The sequence below is a fragment of the Triturus cristatus genome, chromosome 3_1, assembly GCF_964204655.1.
Source record: "Triturus cristatus chromosome 3_1, aTriCri1.1, whole genome shotgun sequence".
Lineage (NCBI taxonomy): Eukaryota > Metazoa > Chordata > Amphibia > Caudata > Salamandridae > Triturus > Triturus cristatus.
Window position 1 is genome coordinate 351057608 of NC_140583.1, and position 26768 is coordinate 351084375.

At 42.8% G+C, this 26768-nt stretch overlaps 1 protein-coding gene across 3 annotated transcripts in view; it reads left to right on the forward strand.

Moving 5' to 3' along the window:
• ENTREP2 (endosomal transmembrane epsin interactor 2) overlaps nucleotides 1-26768 on the forward strand; it is a 1789361-nt gene that overhangs the window by 1158415 nt on the left and 604178 nt on the right. For all 3 annotated transcript variants that reach the window (XM_085644081.1, XM_085644083.1, XM_085644082.1), the window contains one exon: nucleotides 17149-17256. In XM_085644081.1, coding sequence (XP_085500207.1) covers nucleotides 17149-17256 — 108 coding nt within the window. The remainder of the gene's footprint in view (nucleotides 1-17148; nucleotides 17257-26768) is intronic.

Consider the following 26768-nt stretch of genomic DNA (forward strand, 5'->3'; position numbering starts at 1 on the left):
GGCGCAAATGGACGCACCTCCAAGGCATTCTCTGATGCCGTCTGAGAGACAATACCAGTTCTTTTCCGCTTGGATCTAAAAGTGCATCTCCGTTGTAAAACAACTTGGGTGAGTTGAGCAGATCCTGGTCACTGGACATTAAGGTCTTTCTTAAGCCCTGTTTGGGCTTTTCTTGAAGGTAAAACGTTCACTGTCCCCTGTACCTATCTGACCTTTGCCCACTTACGCACTTGTCCATTTGTGGATTAGAACACCGCAGCCTATGCCGCTCTTCATCATTTTCTCCCTTTTGGAAGAAGAGGGTTTGGCAGCACAGAGAAGAATGGGTGTGATCTTAAAGATGTAAATAGGGGCCCTGGGTAGCCAAGAATGTACCACTCATTTTCCGTTAAACATTTTTCTTCCTGCGAGTGGTTGTGTAGGCAGGACTCAGTGCACCGCTTTGCCCAGGGGCTTCCAGTGCTGTTAGACAGGTCTGGTGGCTATCTGCCTAGCTTCTTCTCAATGGCCATAATATAATCTGACCCACTTTTCGTAATGGAAACTTTTTACGATTGGCACGCCCTCGCCCACAGTGAAATAAACATAGACACAAATGATTTCAGAGCAATGTTCACGGGGTCGGGTCTTCTACAATCAAGGATGTTTCTGAAAATATGTTGCTAAGTGTGATCAGGTTTTTAACACAAAATGCATTTTCTACAGCAATTTAAAGAGGAAGCTTATGTCTTTTCCTGTCTGTGCTTGGCCAACACGTGATTCCGGGAGGATCTCTCTGGCTTCCTCTGACTTGAATTATAAACATTTGCAAATAGGCAATGTAAACTGTGAAAATAAGAGCTCTATATCATACCGTCCAAGATTCTTCCTCGCTGCGTCACAATATCCAGGGGGCATATGTATCAAAAACCGTATTAGCGATTCTCAAATAGCGATTTTTTGAGAATCTCTATTTGAGAATTACAAAACGGGATGTATTAAAAAATCCGCACATATTTTGCGAATTCTTAATATTCCTTAATTGCGGTTAGCAAATTGCGAATTCGCAATTAAGAAATACCTTCCCATTCATTCCTATGGGCCAGGAGGCCCATAGGAATGAGTGGGAAGTAATTCTCAAATTGCGAATCGCAATTTGCTAATCGCAAATTGAGAATAATTTCAAAGGTGCAAGGGTGTCATGATGACACCCTGATGCACCCCTGAAATGAGTATGTGTGCGCATATGGCGCACATACATGCCCTAAGGGCATGTATGTGTGCCACATGGCACTTTGAAAAATGCCAAAAATTTCATTTTTCAAAGAAATCGCAAATTACCACCAACTTGAAGTTGGTGGTAATTTGCGATTTCTTAAGGAGAATTCGCACAACTTGGGTGCGTGTTACATAGCATTTAAGGAATCGCAATTTGCGATTCCTTAAATACTTACGCTAAATTAAGGAATCGCAAAAGTAGCAATTCCTTAATAATGCGATGCGAAAATGTCACATACATCGCGTTTTGCGATTTTGTATTCGCAAACGCTGTTTTTTTGCGATTCGCAGCGTTTGCGAATACAAAATCGTTTGATACATATGCCCCCTAGTCTCTAATCTTGTCTCCCCTTGTACCAAACAAAATATAATTAGAAGAACAGAACCTCGTTTCCTTAGACGTGCCTGCGGCATAAACAGGCTCTCTGCATCGGTCCTCAGCTTCTCTCTGCAGCTATGTTGGCATGAAATAAATGCCTAGCGCAAATACATATTTTACTACCTCCCGCCTAATTGCCCCTCACTCAGATTCAAGGCAATGAACGAACGCAGTTCTCTTCTTTCTCACTCAAAACCTCACACTTCAGATGTACAAAATGGCATGCAATTTGTTCGCTAAATGTTTTGGCGTCGGCCAAATGACTAGCTAACCCCTCTTATATTATTGTTATTATTATCATCGTTATTATTATTATTATTATTATATCAGGCACTTGTAGTGGCATGAATCCTGCTATATAGCGGAGGCTTCCATACAATGAGGATGCCTGAATACTGTACATATATCTGAGAACGCCACACTAGATGTATGAGAGGCTGAAATACTGTGTATACATCTGAGTCTATATAGCGGAGGCTTCCATACAATGAGGATGCCTGAATACTGTACATATATCTGAGAACGCCACACTAGATGTATGAGAGGCTGAAATACTGTGTATACATCTGAGTCTTCCATACTGTGGATATGCCAGAGGCCTGCATTCTGTGAATATATATCTGAGTCAGGAAAATGACACACACATATTCAAATGTAGAAAAAAGTATCAAGAAAACTGGGTCTTCTCTAAATGGAGAGAACACATCTTACTGTCATATGTGGAAGAGCTTTCATGGGATAATAATGCATGTGACATGCAAAATCGGCTTGAATGCATGTAAATGTGACTACATTTCCTATCAGGGGCTGTAGAGTAAGGTCTAAGAAAAGTCGGCCATCTCTTTGAATGGGAATGAAAACAAATGTCTGCTCAACCGCCATGTTTTAGACACTCTGTTTTCTGATACTACCAGGAGAGTGAAGGAAAACGTTCTGCTTCACTGGTGAGAATATTGTAACCTGAGCTGCAAGAGAAGAAGACCTTGTAGAGATCCATCTTGGTAGGAGGAAGAAAAAAGTATAATTTGCTTCTGTTCAGGGGCTTTGTTTCGACATATGTGTAGCAACGAACTGAGCGCAAGGCACCCCCCTCCTCACTTCATAAGACACTACCAGTAATAAAGGTATATAGGGTTCCATTGCATGGGCAAGGCTAGACTCTTGCACCTCTTTCTGAGGAGAGAAGCCGAGAAGCAGAATTCCAACTGCTGACCCTATGCCAGCATAAGGTATGCACGGAAATGGCACGTGGTGTGCCATTATATAAGCTTACTAATTTAACACATACATTTATTGGTTACAACCATTATAAACATATACTTGTTATAAATTCGATTTGATGTGTTGCTGTGCTATAACACTTTTTCTTTAGTTCTAGGCTATTAATAATTATGTTAAGTTACTGTACATTTTTATTTTACATTAAAATAGATGTGTTATAATGTTTATTAAACTTTGTTATTTTGCCCTATATATTACCATAGGGAGACCTCCGTCCAGGTGGTGGAAACCTCTGCCAATGTGTAAAAATTGACTGGTAGTAACTATATACTCATACATTCTATTCTAGCGCTACTCCCTGTTTGAGGGGGGTGAGACATCTAAGTTATTAATAACTTGAAAATCTTTGCAGCCGCCTGCTTGCCCTGCTGAGAGTCCTGCCAAAAATTCTCCCATCACTTCCCTTGGTAGAACTCCTCCGGCCCAGTCGTTGGGATTATGGGACCTCCCTGTTCCTGGGGTCACCAGAGTACGTAATCAAAAGGCTGTCTTCTGTACTGACCGCTGCTGCTCACCTTCTTCTTCCTCTTTCTTGCTCAGCTTCAGCCTCTCCGGCGTTAATTAGACTTCATTGGCTATCTGTCCCTAAAAGGATTATTTTGAAGGCTGCTTGTATTTTTCACAGAGCGCCTTATCATTCTGTATCTGCCCTTTTTACAGACCACATTCCGCCATTATATCCCCTTTAATGCCTGCGCTCTGCCGAAGCTCTTTTTTTGCAAGTGGCTAAATTCAAGCTCGTGAACGACGAGCCTTCTTGGCGCAGGCCTCATGCTTGTGGAATGGCTGCTTCTCTCTCTGCTCAGTGTCTGACCTTACTCACTTTAGGAAACTGCTCGAGACTTTGCTTTATCCAAAGTAGCTGTCTGTCTGCTTCAGGTTATTTTGCTAGGTTGCCTTTTCTTCAACACCAGGACATCTCTTCAGGTAACTGAGCGGTTAACATAAATACATAATAATACTAGTCACAGTAGTAATAATAACAATGATGGTTATAATAAGTCTGCACCTAGTAGTACATTTATAGTCGGAAATGGTAAATAGCAAAAAAGTATAAATCTGCACTTGTAAATTTGCCTTTGTGAATAGGACCGAAAGTGTGATATCATTTCCTGTTTAAAGACAGGTCTTGAGGGATCGAAGGTAAGATGACAATGGAGCAGCATCTCCAAAACACTGCTCAGTCGAAAAGACATCACACACACCTCCAAATGAGAAACATAATCACCAGTTCCTGGTGGAAGGAGCCACAAACCACACAAAAAAGCTTAGAGTTGATGGCACAGTAGGTGTGTGGATGAACAAATATCCGGATGGAGAACTAAAAGACTGTGAGGTTGGGGCAAATTCAGATGGTGGTGGCTGTCGGATGTTGAAATGAGCAGAGAAGCAGTTCCTCTCATCCAAAAGGCACAGAGAGGTAGAAAATCAAGTGAACTACAAAGAGGCCCTAGACAAGCAGGACATAAGAAGCCAGTGAATGCAATTATGGAGCAAGTTGGGAGGGGGGTAGGTAGGGTTGGCGGTGCATGTGATTCCGTCAGAGACAAAAAGCAAAACTAGATAACACAGCACCCCACTCTGTTATTTTTTCCATCCCAATCCCCTGTGAAGGCGTAAAAGAAGGATGAAGTTCCTGCAAAGGAAGCAGTAGTGGAGATCAAGTATCTAAATGACCAAAGCCAAGATCAGGCATCATAACACCCAGGAAGGGTGCTAACTGAGCAGACTTCTCAAATGGAATTCCACCCAATGAACTAAAAGGAGACCAGACGAGGGATTGACCTGCAAATGGTAAACCTACAAAGTAATTCGAATTATAATAGAGCCAGTTCAAGCTGTGCTCAGTAAAAAAAATCATGCATGAGACCCCAGGGTAAAGGCGATAAAAAGAATAATTCAGTGGGACCTATGAATCATTACAGTGTCCTCCTTTAGGACACAGTTCTAAGGAGGAAGTGAAGGGGTAAAGGACATTACCAGAGAGGGATTGTGGCCCAGAGCCATCAGCCAACAAGAGGAGCAGCCGAGTTTGAGCCTGCCTTGTGGGCCCTACACTGACAAGCGCTGCCACCGGGGGGGATCACTGAGAAGAGCGGCACACTAGAACATCAAACCTGCGAGATATGACGGTGGCGGGGCTGACCAGCGTTCATCTCCCTCTCCTCCCGTCTGGAATTGTGCTTGCCCTGCTGTGGGGACCTCCTGGGTCCTCGCGTGGGACCATTGATGACATCATAGCCCTGACCTGCGGCCCCTCTTGTTTACTGCCTCTTTTCCCTGGACCTGAATGGCGGCTCCAGAGGGCCTAGTAAGACCGCCGTCTGGGGCTATCTGACACCGCAGGCTGAGCAACACACTGTGCCTGCCCAGGGGAGCCTGAACTGTGGAATGCCCCACACAGGTGCCCTATTGGTGAGCACTGGTACCATGCATTGGGTCCTCGGGCATGGAGGCACAGGAGTGAGCCCACCTTCCCCTACCCTCCCTCTGTTGGCAGCAGAATCCATGAGTACCAGTGTGGAGCCGGGGAGGAGTGCATTAGTAGAGACAAGTGGGCGGCCCCTACAAAGATACAATGCTGTGCATGTCGGATGGTGGCCCTGGAGAATAGAGGGGGCAAAATTGCGGTGCTGCAACAGGTCTGGTCTGGCTGTGGGCATCCCCTGGTGAGTACTGCGGGGTCAAGCAGAGCTGAGGAGTGTGGGGGCTGTGAGTGGACTGGGAGACCGCCCCCCTGAAGATGTTGTTGTGGTGCTGCCACTTGGGCACAAGGCCTAGGACATCTGCTTGGTAACGGAGCGGGGCCTTTAACCCCTTCGGTGCTCATGACGGAACGGTTCCGTCATGAGCCACGGTTGAGCTGTGCTCATGACGGAACCGTTCCGTCATGACCACGCCCGCGCAAGATTCCGTCAGCACAGCGGCGGAATTTGCGCAGCATGGAAGGGGTTAAGAAAAAATCAGCACTGATGACCTAGGTTGAAGGGAGATCAGAGCCCCGAGGCCAAGAGCGCACCACTACCCACCTGCAGCACTGACTATTGGAGATGCGCTGAGAACATTGACTCTCTACTGCACGACCTGCCTGCCTAAGATTATTTTTTTGTTGGCCTACTCACACAGAGCTGGCATGAGCAGAGTGCCTTCTCCTCTGCTGCCACGGGGGATTTAGTCCCATCCACCAGAGCCCTGGGGATAGAGACACAATACTTAGCACTACAAGGGACCTACACTCAAAGATTGAACAATTGTGGGGAGCAGATACTGCACAAGCCTTGCCCAGGGTACCCAGCAACTACAAGACCACAGCGTCACACCATAAATCTCGGTGACTTCACCCTGGAGTAAATCTTTTGCAGCTGATGCTGTCCCCGAGGAAAGCATGTCCTTAACAGCGACTCAGCACTGGTCCCCATATCCCAGGAATATATGGACCACTACCTTTACGGAGATCCGCTCTGAAATCGGCTCGCTCAAGACGGATTTTTAGTCTTGCATTCAGGACATTCTCAGGGAAGTCTCTGAAATTGGAGGATGTGTGGACGACCTGGAGCGGACAGTGAATGGGTTCACGGAAGATCAGGAGATAATCTGGCATAGAGTGGTGGTGCTCGAAGATCAACAGGCCAAATTGAAGGCTAGGCAAAAGGATCTTAAAAATAGAAGTAGCTGGAACAAGATCCATATATGAGGTGTATCCATAGTAGCAGGAGGAGACAATATCATGGCTTTCACCACCAAACTCCTGCATGTGATCCGGAGAGATGATGATACTTCACCACTGGCCCTTGACAAGGCACACCAGCTAATGCCAGTGACTGGTCTCCCCAATCCAACCCAAGACATCCTGACACAGGTTCACTTTTTCACTGAGAATGTATCCGTTCTCTGGGCGCCCAAGGGCAAAGCAAACTTGGTGTTCTGAGGTCATACCATCCAGCTGTTCCAGGAATCTCCCACACACTGCAAAAGCGACGTAACTTTAAATCAATCGTAGACAAGCTGAGGTACCTGGACATTTGCTTCCAATGGGGGCACAACTTCGCTCTCTTGTTCTCCTAGGAGGGGAAATAGAGGTCTATGCTCTCCTTGTCCTACCCAATTGGTGGAGATCATTGCTATAGCCAGGGCATGAGAGTCCATGCTGGTGGAAGCAGGCCTGATGGCCAAGATCAAGCCTCTGGAAAGGTGGGATCATATGGCCCACGCTAGGTGCAACATACGCCAGCTGGCAATCCTGCAAGGCCAGTTGCATTTGCTAGTGCATTAAACTAACCAGGACGAACGCTTTCTCTTAACCCTGAAGCATAAATATTATGAGGGGGGAAACAAAGTGGGAACACTGCTTGCTCGTAAATTCCACCAGTGCCACGACACACATAGCCAAACTCCGGACTGGGGCTGCTACATGGGCGTTGGCGTTGGCTGAATGTGATAAGAAAAGGTAATTTCACGATTGCTATCAGACCCCATACACACAAGATGGCCTTCCCCCGAGCTTGATAAACGCTTACCTGCAGGCCTGTGATTGGTATCCCATCAATCTTAGACACACAGAACTCCACGATGCTCCCATCACTCTCGAGGAGTTGCGCCAGGCAGTTTGGGACTTCCCCTTGGTAAAACATCGGGCCCTGATGAGCTCCCTGTCTTCTTCTACCAGCTGTTTGTTCCACACATGCAGGACTGCTTGATGGGGCTATTTAACTCCTTTACTCAGGTCACTGGCCTCACTCCCACCGTGGCAGCTGCTGAGATTGCACTTATACCCAAACCCTGGAAAGACCCTACATAATGCTCCTCCTATCACCCCATTGCATTCCTGAACACTGATACTAATATCCTTGCCACTCAGTTGAAACAATTCTTTCCTGGCTTTATAGATCCTGACCAGGTGGGATTCATTCATAACAGGCAGGGTGTGGAAAATACTCACCGAGTTGCTCAAACAAATCCCACCAGCATAAGATGAGGGTTTACCTCCTTCGCTTGGCGCTTAGAAGGCATTAGATCGGGCGACCTTCTTGCGAGCAGTCCTGGGCAAGATTGAACTGGGGACGGGTATCATCACCAAAATCATGGCCTACTTTGTAGCATCAACGGCTTCCATTAGAAAATGGGCAGTATACAACCCCAATGCATATTTCCAGTGGCACCTGTCAGGGGTGTGTGCTATCACCCCTAATCTTTGCCTTGGTGGTTGAGCCTTTCACTATCACCTTCTGGGATATAGTTGGCATCCGTTTTGGTGGCCGAGTCGTCAAGATAAGTCTCTTTGCCGATGACCTCATACTCACCATCACCCAACCAGTGACCTCCCGGCCGGCGATCGTTGACTGCCTCTCTGCTTTGGAAGTAGTCTTGGGGTTTAAAGTTAATATGACTAAATCCTTTGTGCTCATTCTCACCATACCACGGCAGGCTCTTCCTGAGCTGTAGGAGTCAGTGCCGTTTTAGTTGGCTCCATGCACAATTAAATATCTGGGTCTTAAACCCATCATTTGATCTGCAACGCTGGAAACCTCTATATGTATCTTGGCTGGGCTGCATCAATGTCATAAAAAGGAATATGTGGCAACACAAAAGACAAGTGTCAAATTCTTTGTTAGTGTGCTAAGGCAGAGGCTTTGTGATATGCAAGTGTAGTACGTGACAGCTCCATCCCTCCATCAAGTCAGAGATTTTCCATCCTGTCAAAACCTATTATCCCTTTGTTCTCACTGTCTGGGAGCAATACACAAAGACCAACTGTCAGTTACACCTAGTCATGTGACAGAGGACCCACATCAGCTACTGAATCCCAACTGGTAGCGCAGTGTGAGTGTGGAACTAAGACTTGTGTCTGGAGACCGGATTGTCTAGTGCAAAGCCCCAGAAATCTTGCCTGTATCTAAGGTGTGTGGTTCCTGTACTGCAGGGACCCTGACACTCATAACCATCTAGTTGGTGGTGAGCATGTTCATAGGTTGCTGGACACCGCATGGCCCCTTTTGTTGATCGCTCCGCATCGCTCTCATCCGACACGCAGACTGCATGCTCAATGCTTATTGCGTGCGGTGTCTGATTCACAGGGTGCGAACCTCGGAGGTGGGGATGTACCCCAAGTAGTGCCTCATTCTACCTCATGCAGCTCTGCTGAACTGGGGCCTTTGTGTGTGTGACCTATCTGGTCTAGTGCAACCTTGTCATTGTGCACCGGACGTTCTGCCTTATTTCCAGGGAGGTACGGAATTTGCAACTCTTAGCTGTACATGACCTGATTTGCCTGGTGCAACCCATCTCAACGTGCACCGGTCATTTTGGCTCATTTCCAGGGACATACAGAATTTGCAACTCCTCATGTTTGCGACCTGACGTGTCTGGTGTGACTGCACCAGATTGTCTGTACCCAACCCTGATTAACGTGTACCAGACGGGGTGCCTCCCCCTATTGAAAGGCTCCCCTATGTTACTCCCCATTCATCGGTTGTTCCCTTTTGACCCTCATCGTGGTGGATCAATTGCCCTTCCCACACCTGGCCCCTTCCGAAGATATCTTGTCACCAGGTGATAGCGAGAGAAAGGACTGGGTTGAAGGAGTGCTTCCGAGACAGTTCGGAAGCGTACAAGAACTGCGTGTCTCCATTGTGTTTTGAGACCTGTGGGCGAACTTCCTGAGAGGCACTTGTTTTCGTCTATATCCTAATTAAAACGTGCTACATATCCCCACCTGCTTCCAGGGGACCCAGACTAAGTGTGACTTCGGCTGCTTGCGGTCTTGCATCCAGGAGGCGGGGCTGGTTACCCTCCATCCACGGGTATAGGACAATCGGGGTGAACAAGAGGGTGGAGGGAGGCTTGGAGCCACAGAGTGTGCAGGTGTTATCCATTGACCAGTGGGGTACCAGTGGCACCACATTAGGGTACAGACTGGCTGATACCTGTTGCACCGTATAGCAGTGCTGAGTGCGTGTGTGTATGAGTGGGAGTGATCATCTGTGTACCACCTGTGATTCATGACACTGGCTGGCAGTGATGCTGTAAACGTTGATTTAATGCCAAAAGCACAATACATTTGACATTGGGTTTACCCACGTGGCTCCGGCCCACGGTGCTGCTACAAAGCATTCTATTTTGATTTATGGACATATCTCTGATATCGTTGTGACCCAGGGTGGACCGAAAGTCTTAAAGTTAGGATTTTTCTCAGTTTAGGAGTAGTTAAGTTAGGACTCCTAACTCTAGGACTCCTAAATGCCTTCTGTGAATAATGAAAGTCTTAACGTTAGGATTTTTCTCAGTTTAGGAGTAGTACTTTACTTTACTGCTCCTAAACTGAGAAAAAACCTATCTTTAAGACTTTCGGTATTCACAGAAGGCATTTAGGAGTCCTAAAGTTAGGACTCCTAACTTTACAACTCCTAAACTGAGAAAAATCCTAACTTTAAGACTTTCGGTATTCACAGAAGGCATTTAGGATTCCTAAAGTTAGGACTCCTAACTTTACTACTCCTAAACTGAGAAAAATCCTAACTTTAAGACTTTCGGTATTCACAGAAGGCATTTAGGATTCCTAAAGTTAGGACTCCTAACTTTACTACTCCTAAACTGAGAAAAATCCTAACTTTAAGACTTTTGGTATTCACAGAAGGCATTTAGGAGTCCTAAAGTTAGGACTCCTAACTTCTGTGAATACCGAAATCAGTAAGTGCCTTCTGTGAATACCAAAATGAGTAAGTGCCTTCTGTGAATACCAAAATGGTAGTAAGTTTAGGATTTTGTCTTAAGTTAGTTCTGTGAATCGGGCCCATGGTTTCAGCTAACTCAAACTTCACGTAAGGATCACATCCCAAGTAATCAATTTTTCTCTTGATCATGGCTGAATTCTCTTTGTACAGTTTTGTAGGATGCCATATGGTGAACCAATGTAAGAGATATCCTTCAGTTTTGATGTATTCTGTGACAAAACTAAAATATAGTTTTATCAATCTATTTTTGGCAGAATATCATTTCACATACATATAGTGTACTGAATATCATTTACAAAAATGTCACCCTATTTGCTTTGAATTTAGAAAATCGACACCCAATGGCACAATATTTTTGTAAACAAAATTGAGGACACAATATTTATGCCAGATGATAATGTAGGTGTCCCTCATCTGTCAGACTTTAAGTTAAGCCCATAGTCTTTGCAGTGGATAGCAAATTAAGTCAATATTAAAAGGCTGGAAGATGTGGCTGAGATGGCCCCTCACATGGTTTGCTAAGTTGTTTTTTTTCAGCCCCACTCATGCCGTGAGCTGATGAGCCTTGTTGAAGAAAGCCAATAGCAGATAAACTCTCAAATCATAGCCACTAAGGTCACATAGTCTTTGGATACACAGTAGCATCATTTTCCAGTGTATATATTTTACCTTCGGACTTAGAATATTTCTGGAGGCCAGAATTAATCAGTGGAGAAATACTGGAGCATATGGTTTCAAAGGCCTTCACAAGGTCAAACATCTTCCCTGCAAAGTCCCACTAACCCTTTGTTTCTTATGTCAAAAACAAGACAAAACCTACTCAGGTAAAGTCATTGAAAAGGTGCCTCTGCATGTGTTGCATGTAAAAAATGGGTTTGTTGGTTCTTGTGAGCCAACATTTTTAAATGTATACATGTAAACCCTGCAAAGTTAAACACTCTGTCAAACCTTAAGTGATAACAAGACTTTGACATTATGAGGCTAGACCCTGCTGCTACAAGGCATAGTGACAATTGATGTACCCTAATAAAACATTCATGTGGCATTTCTAACCCGGGGCCTTGCCCACAGAGTGAGATGCTGTTTTCACCCATGTTCTAATGCATGGGTCTCATGTGGATGGTGTGTGAATAAGTGGAGCCCAATTGAAATATTTCACTTTTTTGCCACCTGGCCAGTTTGTTGACATTTAAGGTGGAAAAGTCATGTGTACCAATTAGAAAAAGCCTAACAGTTACCACCATTTTGAGTACAAGTACATGCAGTAACAGTTGTTTAACAGCTTCTCACTGCTGAGTGGTCAGAAATACCTGCTGCAAAAAACTATAAACACACGAGAAGATAGATGTTGCTACAGTTATGACAATTATATTTAATACATTTTTCTGAAGTCAAAGTGAACATGCTGCAAAATTCTGTTTATTTGCTGAATCAAAAGCTGGCATGAGATCCAGCCTTGCTATGCACAGTTTTTGGCTTTTTAATATTGTGTGTCCAAATTAAACAATAACCAACTATGCTAACCACTATGTAAGTCAGAAATAAGGTTGTGATGTATCAAAGCTAGTTCTTAATTATCTCCCTTTTTAGGTTTAGCTCCAGACAGCTTTAATCGTCTGGAAGATCTCATGTCATCAAAAAGTTACAATAATAGGTACAAAGAATGGGCTTTGGTTCAGGCCTCTTCAACTGCTAGTTTACATGCGTCTTTCATGGTTTGCCATTGCTTGGAGGTGCTATACATTAGGATGATGGCATTTCCTAGATTATTACATTGTCCCATTTGTGTTCCAGTTAGTATCTGGTGTTCAGGCTCTAAAAGTTAATTTATCAGACCAGGGTTGTCCAAAGTTGACCCTGGAGGGCTGGTGCGTCAATGCTTAGCATATCCCCATTTAGATAAGTGTAGTTATCTTAAAAACCTGGCAGGGATCCGGCTCTCCAGGACCGACTTTTGAGAACCCTGTATTAGACTAGTGCCAATGTGTGATCTTTTATATATTTAGTTGTTGCTGTTGTTGACTCTGTATAGTGGGAGCCTGTTAAACAAGCCCGAATGCATATGCTCTGACCCCTATAAATTTGTTGAACTGGCTAAAAAGCCTAAATGAAACATTTAACTTACCTATAAGTTCCTAGTATATTGTAATCAATGTACTCAGGGCCTTTAAGTTAAATGTCACTAGTAGACTGCAGCACCTATTGTGCCACCACTAAAGTAACAAGATAAAGAATGTCTTTAGTTCTGTCCCTGCAGCCTGAATGTGCAGTTTTAAAACTACTCATTCAAGCTGGCAAAATAAACCTTTTGCCAGACCTAAGCCTTCCTTTATAATACGTATAAGCCACCCCTAGGACATGCCCTAAATGGCCATTGGTGCATGGTATTTAAACAGTAGGAAATGTAGACTTACGTTTTACATGTCCTGACAGTGAAATCTCCAAATTAAGTTTTCACTGTGGCAAGGCTGGCTCTCCCACTGAAAAGCACAGGGTTGAATTATAACACTTTATATAGCATAACATCATTTTGAGGATAGCTAGAACCATAATTCAATGACTAAAATTAATATTCATTTGAAATCCAATCAAGTGAGTAAGTCGGAATTTAAATAACTTTTTTGAAAATGCCATTTTTAGAAAGTTGGCATTTGCTGCCTAAAGCCTCTAGTAGCATTTCAGGGGCAATCCCCAAATGTCACCTGGCAGCTTGCTGCCCCCCTACGAGGAGGTGTTAATGGCTCCTCGGTAAGGGAGCAAATGAACCTTGGCTGTGAGGAGGTGTTATTTCCTCTTATCAGGATGGCCTGGGGAGGGGTGTGCCCACCAACTGCACAAGCTTTAAAGGGGCATCCCCTGTCACAGGCAGATGTAACGCACACCGAGGCCTACCCCTGGCTTTGTCCAAGTAGCCAGAGTGGCACCAATTCCAGTGGGAGGAAAACCGGTTTCAGGATTGGTTTGCAGGGAGAGTTTTCTCATTTTCCTACACACACCTCAGGGGTGTGTCCACAGCTTTGCACAAGGAAAGAAAGATTCTGTCATATTGAGGTTAGGTAGAGCGGGGCACTATGGGCTAGGTTACAATACAACACACAAAAAGGGCTGAAAAATTGGGTAACCTCATTGGTTAGGGAATGGGCAGGAGTCTCCACCACCCACAAACTGCCGCTGATCATAAAAGAGGCACCCTCTATACCCTCTATAACTGGCAGACACAAGAACTGCATCTGTTGTTGAACCTGCTCCCATTTGTACCCAGGATAGAAGAGTAGACTCTAAGAGGTAGTTAGTTAGCCTCATGTTCTACTTCAGGAGATCAACAGCTGCAAGAAGCCCAAATCTCTGCTGGGCTCATCTGACCTGTTCTAACTAGATTTTCTCAGGACCCTGTTGGTTGACTTTGACCTGGTCTGGTGGAACCAGATACCCGCAGTTTGGTACTTTGTGCTTTTTGGAGCTAGAAATGCTAAAACGTTTGGGAGTCCTTCTTCGGGAAAACTTTGAATGTATTGCCCATTTTCAGTTAATGTATGTCTTTTTGATGGCAAACAGTATTGATTTATATGTTAAACTTTCAGAAATGGGTGGACTCAAAAACAGCTGAAAGCTCAACTGTCCCAGGTTCTGCCAAACAGTAGCAAAAGAAAGCTTGATAGTCATTTTGTTTATGGTTGGATTTTGATTTTTTTCTTTCATAAATTAATATTTTATGTTGAACTCAGTAGCTAGCCAGCCTATTCCTCCTACTTTAGGAAACCCTACTTAAGATTGATTTGGTGGGTGTCTAAGGAACTAGAGCATAATATTAAAGTAAGACATTGGTACATAGCACTGGTAATTGTAGCTTTAATTTCCACGTATTCATTGTCATAAATAAATCTACCTTAACAACTGTAATTGTTGCTGCACCGGAGAAAAATCAAACATTAATCCGTCGCAAATTGACTTCCAACTATATTTTGGATCTGCAACCACTAAGGGAAGCCCTCCGTCTTCTTTCTCTGTCTTGCTGCAAGCCCGTATTTCAGCCTTTTTTTCAGCTTATCTCAGTAATGATAAAAAAGTCTATATCAGACGTCTTGAATACCTTCCATATCTGCTGCTCCAGCTCATCTAAAACATGGCCACCAGGCTGGTACAGTGCTTACCACTGTCCTAACACATTTCCAGCTATTCTAGATTGCTTCTCTGTCTGCCTGTCAATAAGATGGCCATATTCGAAAATATGTGAATATATACAAAGCTATTCATGTGACTGACCCTGCCTCTCTTGTTCTAGGTACCATAGCTATGCACCCATTCACAGACTACGATCAGCCTCTACTAACCTCATAATGATTCCTGGTATCAGGATGGCTAGTATTGGTATGTGAGCTTTTTCATTCCTTGCAGCCAAACATTTAAACTCTCTGCATTGTATTTTTGGGCTACTTCAAACCATCTGAACTTCGATAAACAAAGGCAATTTGTGACAACCTGGCACCTTGGACCACAGATGCAAAAAGGCCCCCTTCCCTCAAAGTTTACTGTAGTCCAGAAAGGGGCTAGTTCAAGCAGAAAGTTGCATATTCACTAGGTATCCCATTTCTTCTGCACCCCACAGGAAAATATTGAAGATACATAAGGTGATGTGAGCATGGTTTTGCAGATGGCAGCACAATAAGTGGTCTAATTTGGACCACCAGTGATTTAATGCTGATCACACCCAAGGCTTGGTCCTATATGCTGTTGTGCGTAGATAGCAACTTCTGTCCACATTACAGTTATTGAGGACTCCAAAAATGCTCCAATTGATGCTTGAAATCTGGAACTCAAAACATCTGTATTGGAATGGCAGGGCCTAGCTACCATGACCAGAAAGGAGGATCTATGGTAATGCAGTTTCCATTGTCCATCTTAGATAACACGTACTGGACCATTGAGTGTCAGTTTACTCCCTGAGAAGAGTCATGGCAATCTCCTATTACTCTTGAGCTTTGAAAGGGCGCGTGCTACTTACACTGAAATAGGTTAAGTTAACATCTTTAAGGGAGTACTGTGAATATGGTTCAATAGTTTTCCTTAACTATTGATGAGGGAGTAGGGTTCCAACAAAGTGCTCTATGTAGTGGGTAGATCACTGACAACTCTCTGTTGTGGTAGCAGTATCTTGACTGAAATCCTCTGGGGTCACCAACAGCAGATGCTAATAACACAGCACAGCAGATCATGTATCCAAGGTAGTGTTTTGTCATGTTGCATTTCCCATCAATCTCCCTGTGGGAATACTGAACCCCGCTGTGGAGGCAGACATATTTGGCAGCCTGTAAATGTAAAATGTAAATTGATACTTGTATAGCGCACTACTCACGCGCAAGGGTCTCAAGGTGCTTGTACGGATACCGCTGTGGAACCCATCCTGGCTTTCCCTGTGAGGCGTCCACTCCTGGGCACCCCCAAGGTGGAGGCCAGGCATCCTTAGCATTGTGGGGGCCGTTGTGGAGATTAAGCAAGCTATTGCCCAGAGTTGCAGAGTGGGACTCCATGATTGGAATGGCACCGAGGCGAGAATTATCAGGTCCGTGGAATTTTTTTTAGCCCAAGACCCGCCGAGGCGGGGAATTGAACCCTGGTCCCAGGCTAGACCTCTGCATCAGGGTCTGCCGCTCTAATAATTGAGCCACACTTCTCCACAGAAGAATAGAGCTTGCTTGGTGTATTAGGTGGCTGAATAGCTTAGTGATAGTGATAGGGATCAGAGCATATCTTTTTTTAGGTACGACTTAATTGCCGTGGGTGGAATCCTTCTAAATAGTGAATAAATCATATCATAAAATTAGGATCTGGTTTTCATTCTGCAATCAAAAGTCTGAATTCATGTTTAATCAATTCTGTAAAATCTTCAAGAAGTTAATATTTTTATCAGACCCAAAAGTATAAACAAGCTCTATATTAGAGGGTGGGCTGAGAAAAAATAATCAACACACACAAACTTTGCCCAGGCTACATATGTCTACCCATGCCTTCCTCAAGGCAATTTAATAAATCTCAAGGATTAAAGCCCAAGTATCATTAGCAGTGCAATCTAAAATGTCCAACCCCATTTGTCCCAGTGGTTTTAAGGCGCCTTGGTCATCCTTCTACTCATCGGCCTATGCTGATGTCTGTTTGTGTCTGTCTTTCATAGGCCTGGTTAGCCTCATTAGCAGCAGTGGTAGCAGTTTATGTATTTCCATCTTCATTTGAGGACTTTGTGTAATGGAGATGAAAATATTCGTTTTAATAAGCATACTGTTTGTTTCAGAAGAAAGTGTTTTATTTTCGGTTCCAGTAATGACTGCAAACACAGTGCATGTCTCTTTGGATGTGGTGTAGTGAATACAATCTATGTCTCTTTACTTATGGCTGTGAGTTTAAGAAAAGAAAAACATTGAACTGTATACCACTTAAGAAGTCATAGGCAACATTTATAATCAGGATAACTGAAAATGTGACCATTTTTTGTGTGTCTGTTCACAGGACCTGCTGTTTAGTGTGTGCGCTTTGAATATCATCTCTACAATTGTCTGCGCTTTAGCTACGGCAATGTGCTGTATGCAGATGGTTTCTTCCGATGTTCTCCAAATGGTGAGTGTTTTTCCTTAATACAATTGTTTGTGAACGTGTATGATTGATATAGACGATACGCATTCACATTGCATATATTTCTCACATTTTCTTGATATGCAAATACAAAAGGTTGGAAACGACATATGCACAGTTTCAGAAACAGTATGGTTGTGTTAATAGCTCCTGCCTCACACCTCCATCCTCAAGTCATATCAACCTATTGAACATGCAGGGGTTATGGCAGGTACATTTTTTGAAGGTAAAAGCTGATCTACAAGTTGTATTGTATCTAACAAAATCTTTATTTTGGCTACAAAAAGTAACCATAAAAGCACACACACGTTCACATTACAGAATTAGAATGAATAATAAGCTTACAGAAATTCCTCATCCAAGATACGATAACAAGCACAAAATAACAAGTCAACAAATAGATAAAATGACATGAACACATTGTACAATGAATATCATCAAAAAAATGATATGTCAAGAGGGCTCGGCTTCACACCTTCTGAACAAAGATATAATTGAACAATATCAATGAAAATGAAGAACAAGCAGAGCTAAACAAGTCATTAAAAAACACCAAGCTACACTTGAGAATCCCGGCCCAGGTGGCCGTGGGTCTTTAAGACCAGCTCCTGCTTAGAATAGCATCGATTTCTTCCTTGCAACGTTTGAAAAAAGGTGCAGACATTGACACAAAGGGCCTGATTCACAGAATTAACTTAAGAAAAAATCCTAAACTTACTACTTTCGGTATTCACAGAATGCACTTACTACTTTTGGTATTCACAGAATGGATTTACGACTACTAACTTTACGTCCGCACTCGGGCCGAGAGTGGAACTTATGGCCCGGAGGTGGGACTTCCGGCCCGGAGGTGGGGATTCCGGCCCGGAGGTGGGGATTCCGGCCCTGAGGAGGGGATTCCAGCCGGTGGCGGAGATTTAGCCATGGCCGGAATCCCCACCTCCGGGCCGGAAGTCCCAACTCCGGGCCGGAATCTCCGCCTCCGGGCCGGAATCTCCGCCTCCGGGCCGGAATCTCCGGCCCGAGTGCGGACGTAAAGTTAGCCGTCATAAATCCATTCTGTGAATACCAAAAGTAGTAAGTGCATTCTGTGAATACCAAAAGCAGTAAGTTTAGGATTTTTTCTTAAGTTAGTTCTGTGTATCGGGCCCACAGTGAGGGAGTTTAGTTGTAAATAGACCCGGGCATCACCTCCTCTTATACCACTTCGCCTTCAAATTGGAATTAAAAACTTTTTTGTAAAAGCTGTATAAAACTGGCGAAAATAAGAAAAATGCAGCAGGCATTGGGGGGAGGACTCGTCACATGTACAAAGTAAAACTTTAGCAGGATCAAGCTGGCCAAGTTGCCATCTTACAAAGCCTAATCTAATTTGATCCAAAGCAGTTTATCCGTCCACCCAGTCTAAATATTGTTCCAACACAGGGGAGGTTTGGCGCTTCATATAGTCCCTAACTTCACTTTTAGCCATCTAAAATTCCTCCCTTGTTTGATGACACCCGGTTTTGAAAGACTTCCTAATCCAAGCAATGTACAACTTAGTAATGCCAGTAGGGCTAAAAAGTAAGTGCGGTCTCCCCAATTTTGTTCATTTAGTCTTAATAAATTGAAACTGAGGCATTTTCAAGCGCCTAACACTAGATAAGCAGTTGTGGATAACCTCTCTGTTAAGGTTGGATGCAGATTCTCCCAAATAGCACACCACAAGGCGATGGGGGCCAGCTTAATGATGTCCTGCACATACTCCACCCGAGCTCTTGATGAACAAAAAAGGTTGAGCAGTACGGTGTTACAACCAGCACCCTATTATGCTCCCTCTGGAGGGAGAGGGTATTCGGGTACCCCCAAAGGTCCACCCCATGCATGCATGAGAATAACGAGACATTTACTTCTATGCACCCCCAACAGGTAAGCCATCAGTTTGCTCCCACTGTGCAGGGCTAAACTATAGATAACCACTGCCACATCTGCATACCTAAGGGAGGCTTTAATTTTACAGGGGCCCCAATTCCCTCTATCATCAAAAAGAACACCCAGATAAGAAACTTCTTGGGTAGAAGCAACAGGGTGTTTTTGTAAATTAACACTACGCATTCTATGGGGCTTGATGCCACAGGTCATAGTTAATGTTTTAGACCGGTTAGTGACCAGGCCAAGCCACTCCATAAAACTAACAAAGTCCCTAAAAAAATGCTCAAGCTATTATGGAGATTTTGTATGTAAAACAGCATTGTCTACGTAGAGTAGTATGGGGGCCATATTTTTCCCAATGAGGACATCCAGGATTTATTTTGGTAATGGCAGCTTCTATTCCATTTATATATAAGAGGAATACAACTGGGGCAAGGACGCAGTCCTGGCGCACCCGCTCCCCAATTTAAAAATGTCTGTACACTCCCCCAGGGGCACAAATCTGACCGATGCTGCACGGTCAAAATGTAGGGCACGTAAAAACTCCACAAGGCTAGCCTTCACTTATAGTTACTTTCTGTGCATTTCCACATATGATGTTGTTGGATGCTATCTTAATTGCTTTACAGTTTGGAACTTTGTTAACTGAAAAAGATCTATCTGTCTGTCTGTCTGCCTGTCTGTCTGTCTGTCTGTCTGTCTGTCTGTCTGTCTGTCTACCCTATCAGTCTGGCTATTCATTCACCTATTCGTCCACGTCTGTCTCTTTTTCAACCTATCTATCTTATTGGAAATAATAGAGTTAAAGTGAATTTAATGTTTTTACTTACTGTTGGTAACATAGTGGAATGTGTCCTTACGTCCATTTTTGACGCAAGGATGCATTTCATGCTTGAAAAACTCATTTGCCACTTTCTGATCTCTCACGCTATAGTTTTGCCGCAAACAGTGGTGTAATTACACAACATTACATTAGGCGTATTTTGAGGAATTTTGCATAACAAGCACAACATGAAAGTGCCTAAATTACATAAATTGTGCTGGTGTAATTTAACATTTTCCCGGCCTAATTAAAATAGTGAGTGAATTGGCAAACCACATTTAGCTCCTCTTTTGCTATCCCTATGGACAATAATGGATATGGTATAGAGAACATACTGTAGAGATTATTATATCTACATTGAATACAGCGAACTAAGTATACATTATTTGAAAGATGTTTTATGATAATTTGTCTTGAACTATACATGTCACATTATTTTAAACTTCAATTTCTTTTTTAAATGAATGCATCAATCTTAATACTGGATAGAGATCTTTGTAAATTCAGCAAATCAAAAGCGATTTGTCGTTTGACTGCTACCAGGGAGTAATTGAAAATTAAATTAACAATATCTACCCCTACAGAGGAAGTGAATCAATTAATCCAATTAGTTCAATTAGTTGAATCCTTGAACGTTTGAAGTGGTCTCTTATTCCTCAGACCAAAGTTAACTAAAAGAGTGATTACTGAAAGGCGAGAAATTGAAAAATAATGAGAAAGTTTGTGCAGCCTAAACTCTCTCCTGGTTCTCAGGATATGTATTGTTTCTGTATCTATAGACATTGGTTCGAAATATGCACAGTGACTGATAAAGTGGCTTTAAACGATTATCCAGAAAAACATTTGCTGAACATTCCTCGCCCCACCTCTTTTCTTCGCTTTCTTGAATATGTAAACAACGCAGAGGCTATTGAACCGGTTGTTTCTGTGCAGTGTCAGGGTAAGAGTTGTAGAACATCTGGAGAGCATGCCATCCTACCTGAAAGGCTACATGCCCATAGCCATTTATTTTAGAGGATTTTTTCCAGAAGATAACCAGGGCTACTTTAATTAATGGTTAATAAGCAAAGAAAGAAGGTAGTAAAAGATATTTTTTCTTTGAGAAAACCCTCAGGAAATCAATAATTAGTGTAAGTATTTATTAAGCTATTAAGACAGAGACAAGCCAGTGCTCTAGGCAGGCAGCAACTGTCAGTTTACACAAAAACCAGATCCCACATTCCAACTCACTCTTTATTACATCACTGCCTCGACGAGCTCTTTTCAAGGCACCCAATCACAATATACAACTGGTAGCATCTCATTGCTTCCAGGACGTAGTAGAGCAGTAACACAATCTTCTTTTATTCAGAAAGAGACCCCCTTGCCACGTGTATCTAACTTTGCCAAGGTGCCCATGCATGAGACCATTTTGAAGGTAATAGAAAGCAGTTGTAAGAGAAGCCATCCCATGCAACTGAGCGTGATGACACTGTGATACACCCAATGAAAATGGTATTGAACATATGAAGGATTCTGTGCCTCTGACAACTCTTTCATACATTATTCTACGGTGGTGAGGGGCAAGTAAAATTAATGCAACAATTGATTATTAGAATCCAACCAATATATATATTTACTTAAAATAAATTTCTGTAATGAATGCATTTTGTGGAAGAGCGGGTGCTTGTCAATTGTAGCTAGCGATATATGTCAGGAAAATTAATACTTTGTACTGATGAGAAGGATGTTAGACATTGTAATTTATACTTCTGTTTTGTTGATGGCATATTATCTCCTGAATTCAAGTCTACTGCGGCTGGCAGCTCACTGATATAGCGAAGGATTTAATGGTTTGTTATAGAATATGTAGCTTTATAAACTGGATGGCACACTTTACCATTCAGAACAGCTAGCAAAAGTGGAAGTACAGTTCAGGCAGACTTGTCGACTGCCCTTTGACATTCTCAGCCTAATGAATATTCACTTGTATATAGTAGTCACGTGTCTCAGACATCAGTTGTATTAATTCCTATGGTGTAAATGTGTTGAAGATTCCCGATTTCTCTTTTAGGGATTACAGGATGACATTTGAATTCCCAGTCCCTGGAAAGTTATCGAACTGTTCGGTTACATCAAAATTCAAATTTTCAGATTAGGGCTATTTGAAAATAATAATGTGACCCACAAAATCAGGTGTAGTCAGGAGCTTGGTCCTTGTTGAAGTTTGACAAACTTACTTAAAGTTTTTATCAAGCAAAATGAAACTCACCCATGCCTACTGGAATGACAATTGTTTTTGTTCCTGCAGCAGGGAATTGTGCCTGAGACTTGTGATACTAATACTGCCTACGCTAAATGTGTTGGGATTGGAGGCTGGGTTGATCTGGAATTTGGACCGTGTGTTGAGGAAGGTGGGGAAATTGGATGCGTACTTTGAATTGAGGTACGGAGACTAAGAACCAGGGCCAATTTAGAATGGCAGCCAGAGACACCAGAATACCTACTACTTCTACTTTCAGCAGTGGAATTATTTTCTGCTGCAACTAATGGTCACTTTCACTGCCCCTCTCTCTTTAAAAACTGAAATCAAGAGCTTTGCACAGCACACAAATAAAACAAAGTAAAAAAAGTTGCACACCAAACAGCACGGCAACTACACACCCAGTTATGATTGAGGCTCAACTGCGTAATGTCCTAATAGAGAGAACTTCTGGCTTTTTTTGCCACTCACTGAGCCTTTTCCACCTAGCCATACACCAAAACATCTGGTTAGAATCTCTTTGTGGGTAGTGTATGAGGCATGTATTGTCTGCCTTTTGAGAGGACATGAGAGGTGCTTCCTGGTTAAATATGGGGTTTCCCTGGACTGCACCATATTGTTGTCGGTCTCTGGGAAACTCACAGGTGCCCAGTGCATAGGCCACTCAGATTTAGAAAGCAAAATTAAGGTCTGTTAACAGGACACAGTTGTTCCTAAATATGTAATAGCAAGGTTGTGTCATGGGTTGTGCTTTTGGCTAGCATTAGCTCTACCTACTGCAAGGTCGAAGCAATCACTGCAATTTATAAGCATATCTATGTATTCGAATACAACAAACACTAAAAAACAGTAAAGTATTTTTATGCTCAGGTACTAATAATCATACTTTATAAAATTAAAGCTACCAACAGCAGGGCAGTTGTTTTAAATAGTGATCAATTTAACCAGTAACAACTGAAATATGTCAACAGAATTGTACACCAATATATGACATTGTCAATTGGTTGTTTATTCAAATCATATGCATCAGAAAACAGAGAGGGGAGGAAGAGAATAGACAGGGTTCGTCCACCTCAATCAAATCTTGTTATATCAAACAGTGGACCGAGTAGTTTCACACCTGATAACACTCCTATGTCAGGAAAAACAATGTTTTTCTTGTAAAACCCTCACCACCCTCAACCCCCTTGGTGGCATGTTTTATCATCGGGTCGATCCCGATCTGCTACAGATCGGGGCGTGCTGCGACCTACGATCTACGTGGGAGCACTTATTGGTCTTTATTCGATGACAATGCAATTTGACCCTTCCTCCACGTTTCTCCAAGCTAAAGGAGAATCTCCTGTTCCTTGGGTCAGGCGGAAGGAGGAGTTTTGACTTACCTTAAAACCATTGATGGAGAAAGACTAGCAGCTACAAGGAAAAAAATATTTTTCTATACAGCTTGGGGTCAGAAGGTCAAGTGGTGTTTAGAACACTTCCGCAAGCTGAAGTGAGTGGAGACAGGAATGTTTTTGAAGAGGCTATGGTGCGGATTGAGACCAGATTTAAACGTACTTCCAGTATTGCTTTGAATAGGTTCACGTTTTATACCAGGGCTCATAGGATGGCGAAACATTCGATGATGTACTTACTGAATTACGTGCTCTTTCTATAAACTGCAATTTTGGGCCTATTAGGGATGAAACGTTCAGAGACCAAATCATCGCTCATGTCAGAAGTAAGAAGGTGCAGTAACAGGTGTGGATTATGGGTGATACTAATTGCGTGATGGAATCAGTACCGCTTCAGACGTGGGAGTATTAGTCATGGGACATCATTCCCAAGGTATCCTGCATTAGGTAGAGATGGCAAGAAATGTGGACGTACTGGGCATTTTGCTGTGGTATGTAGAGATTTCAAAGGGAATAGTAGTGCGGAATTCAATGAAAGCAAAATCTCCTGCATTAGTGGTGAGGAGAATGATAATGGTGCCAGCTGTACGGGCATAGTGTTGTCCATTTGTGATGTGGGGGAAAGTAATAACGATCATGGTGGTCTTAAACCACCTAAATGTACTGTATGAGTTATGAATGTGGAAATAAAACTTATGGGGAGCACTGGGTCACCTTGGATGATATATACGGAAGATTATTTTCTGAGTTGTTTTGAAGGATAGTTAAGCCTAAAAAATTTGATGAAATCGGATATTGTTGCAAGAGCCTTTGATGGGTCTAGGATTGACATGGTGGGGTATGAAGAGGTTGATGATGAATTTAAAGGGCGTGTTGCTCACATTAAGTTGTATGTGGCAGTCAAAGGAGTAAATGTTTTAGGTTGGAGGGATCAATGGAGTTTAGGAATAAAGCTTACTTCGAGGAAGGGTGATCCTATTCTGGTAGAATCTGAGGGTGATAACAAAAATGAAATTATTAACCAGTTTCCGAAGGTGTTTTCAGAAGGACTTGGGAAACTTAATAGTTTCAGTCATAGGATTAGAGGGAAAAAAGGATCTGTCCCGTCAAACAGAAGCTTAGAGAGGTTCCAGTGAATGTGAAAGAAGAGCTCAAAAAATTGTCACAGGGACTTATTGAAGAGGATTTTATTGAGGAGGTGGAGTCATCTGAGTACATTTCTCCCATAGTTTTGGCGAGGAAATCTGATAAAACTTTGAGGCTAGGTGTAGACTTTAGGGCGTTAAATGCCAATTTGGTTGTAGATTGTCACCCTTTGCCTAATATTAACAAAGTTGGTTGCATGCTAGAATTGGCCAGGGTATTTTCTACCTTTGATCTTTGATCATTCTACCATCAGATAGCACTGATGAATGATTTTAAACAATTTATTGTCTTTCTTACATCGAAGGGGCCTTTTCAGTATAAGAGGATGCCTTTTGGTCTGGCCTTTGTGGCTTTGGTCTATCGAAGGGCAATGTACCATATTTTCAAAGATCTAGATGCTTTTGTATAATGCTTTCAGGATGATATACTTGTCTTTTCTCATATCAGGAAGACCATATGATACATGTTATATAAGTCTGCAAATGTCTGGAAACACACGGTTTAACGCTTATGGAGAACAAATGTGATTCAATTGAATACTTAAGACACACTCTTTCTGGCAATGAGACGGGTCTTAAATGATTGCTTGTGGATGTTAACAGGTAAAGCTCTAACTCCAGACAACAAAGAAACTTTTGTCTTGTGCCGGGTTATGGGAGTATTAGAGTAAATTTATTAAGAATTTTGCTACCAAAATGGAAGCTGCTTAGGGAGCTTACTAGCCACAAAGTTGAATTCTGTTGTACTGAAAGACACCAGAATGTTTTTCAACAAATCAAAAATGAGATTGTACAAGCTCCAACATTGAAACCTTTTTGTGTGAATAAAATGTGTATTGTCATTGTGGATGCTAGCTTATGTGGAGTAGGTGGAGTTTTGACGCAGAAGTGTGGCAAAGATGAATGGTATGTTGCCTTTGCTCCCTGCACCCTCAGTGACATGGAAATAAGGTATTCTGTCATTAAGAGATAGCTTTTAGTGTGTGTGTGGGATGTTGAACACTTCTGCAATTATCTGTGGGGAATTAGATTCATTCATTTTTAGAACGGATCATAAACCCTTAGTATTGATTCTCTCACCTGGAGGGGGTTGGAATTCCATGGCGCATATGGCTAGACTCATGTCCAAACTGCAGGAGTATCATTTCTGTGTGGAATAGTTTGCCAGGCAAATATATTGTGACTGCTGATTGTCTTTCTCCGCTTCCATGTCAGAGAGATAAGAACTTAGAAGTGTGTGATGATGTTGAGATGGTTACGTCTGTGGATAATTATGTGTCAAAATAGTTTAGGAGCATTTCTGAAGAAAAATAGAATAGAGGTGCTGTTGAGGATGACAAGTGGTAATTGCTGAAGAAGTATCTCATGAAGGGTTGGCCCCAGAGAAAAGAAGTACCTTCTGAATTAAGGTGGTTCCAACAGGTATTTTGTGATTTAGAAGTGGACGGAGAGTTAATTTTCAAGGAGTGTAAGTGTGTGCCTCCAGAGCCTATGCCGGATGAGGTTTTGAGACTTGCACAGGAGGACTATCCAGGTAGGTCCTCTATGAAAAGACTTGTGAGAGCAAATATTTGGTAGCCAGGTATGGATAGAATGGCTGACAAGGTGGTGAGAGAATGTAGTGAATGTATTAGCACTGACAAAATGTTAAAGCCATTTTCCGCACCATTAAAACCTGTGCCGGCGCCCAAATTTCCATGGCAGAAAGTAGAATATGAAATATCTGGCCCATACAACTGTTTGCCTCAGGCCGCATGCTTTGCTTTGATTATCCTTATGGATGGTGTGGTATGGGCTAGAAAATCTAGTAGAGAGTGGAAGAGTGTGTTGATGGAGAGACCTTTGAATGTATCACATTACTCCCCATTCTGGTACAGAATTGAGCCCTTTCCGTTTGTTGAAGGGGAGAGAGCCTGTATCTAAATTGTGTCCATGGTGGATTAAAAGAAAACTACTTGAAATTAAGGCTCATGATTTGCAGA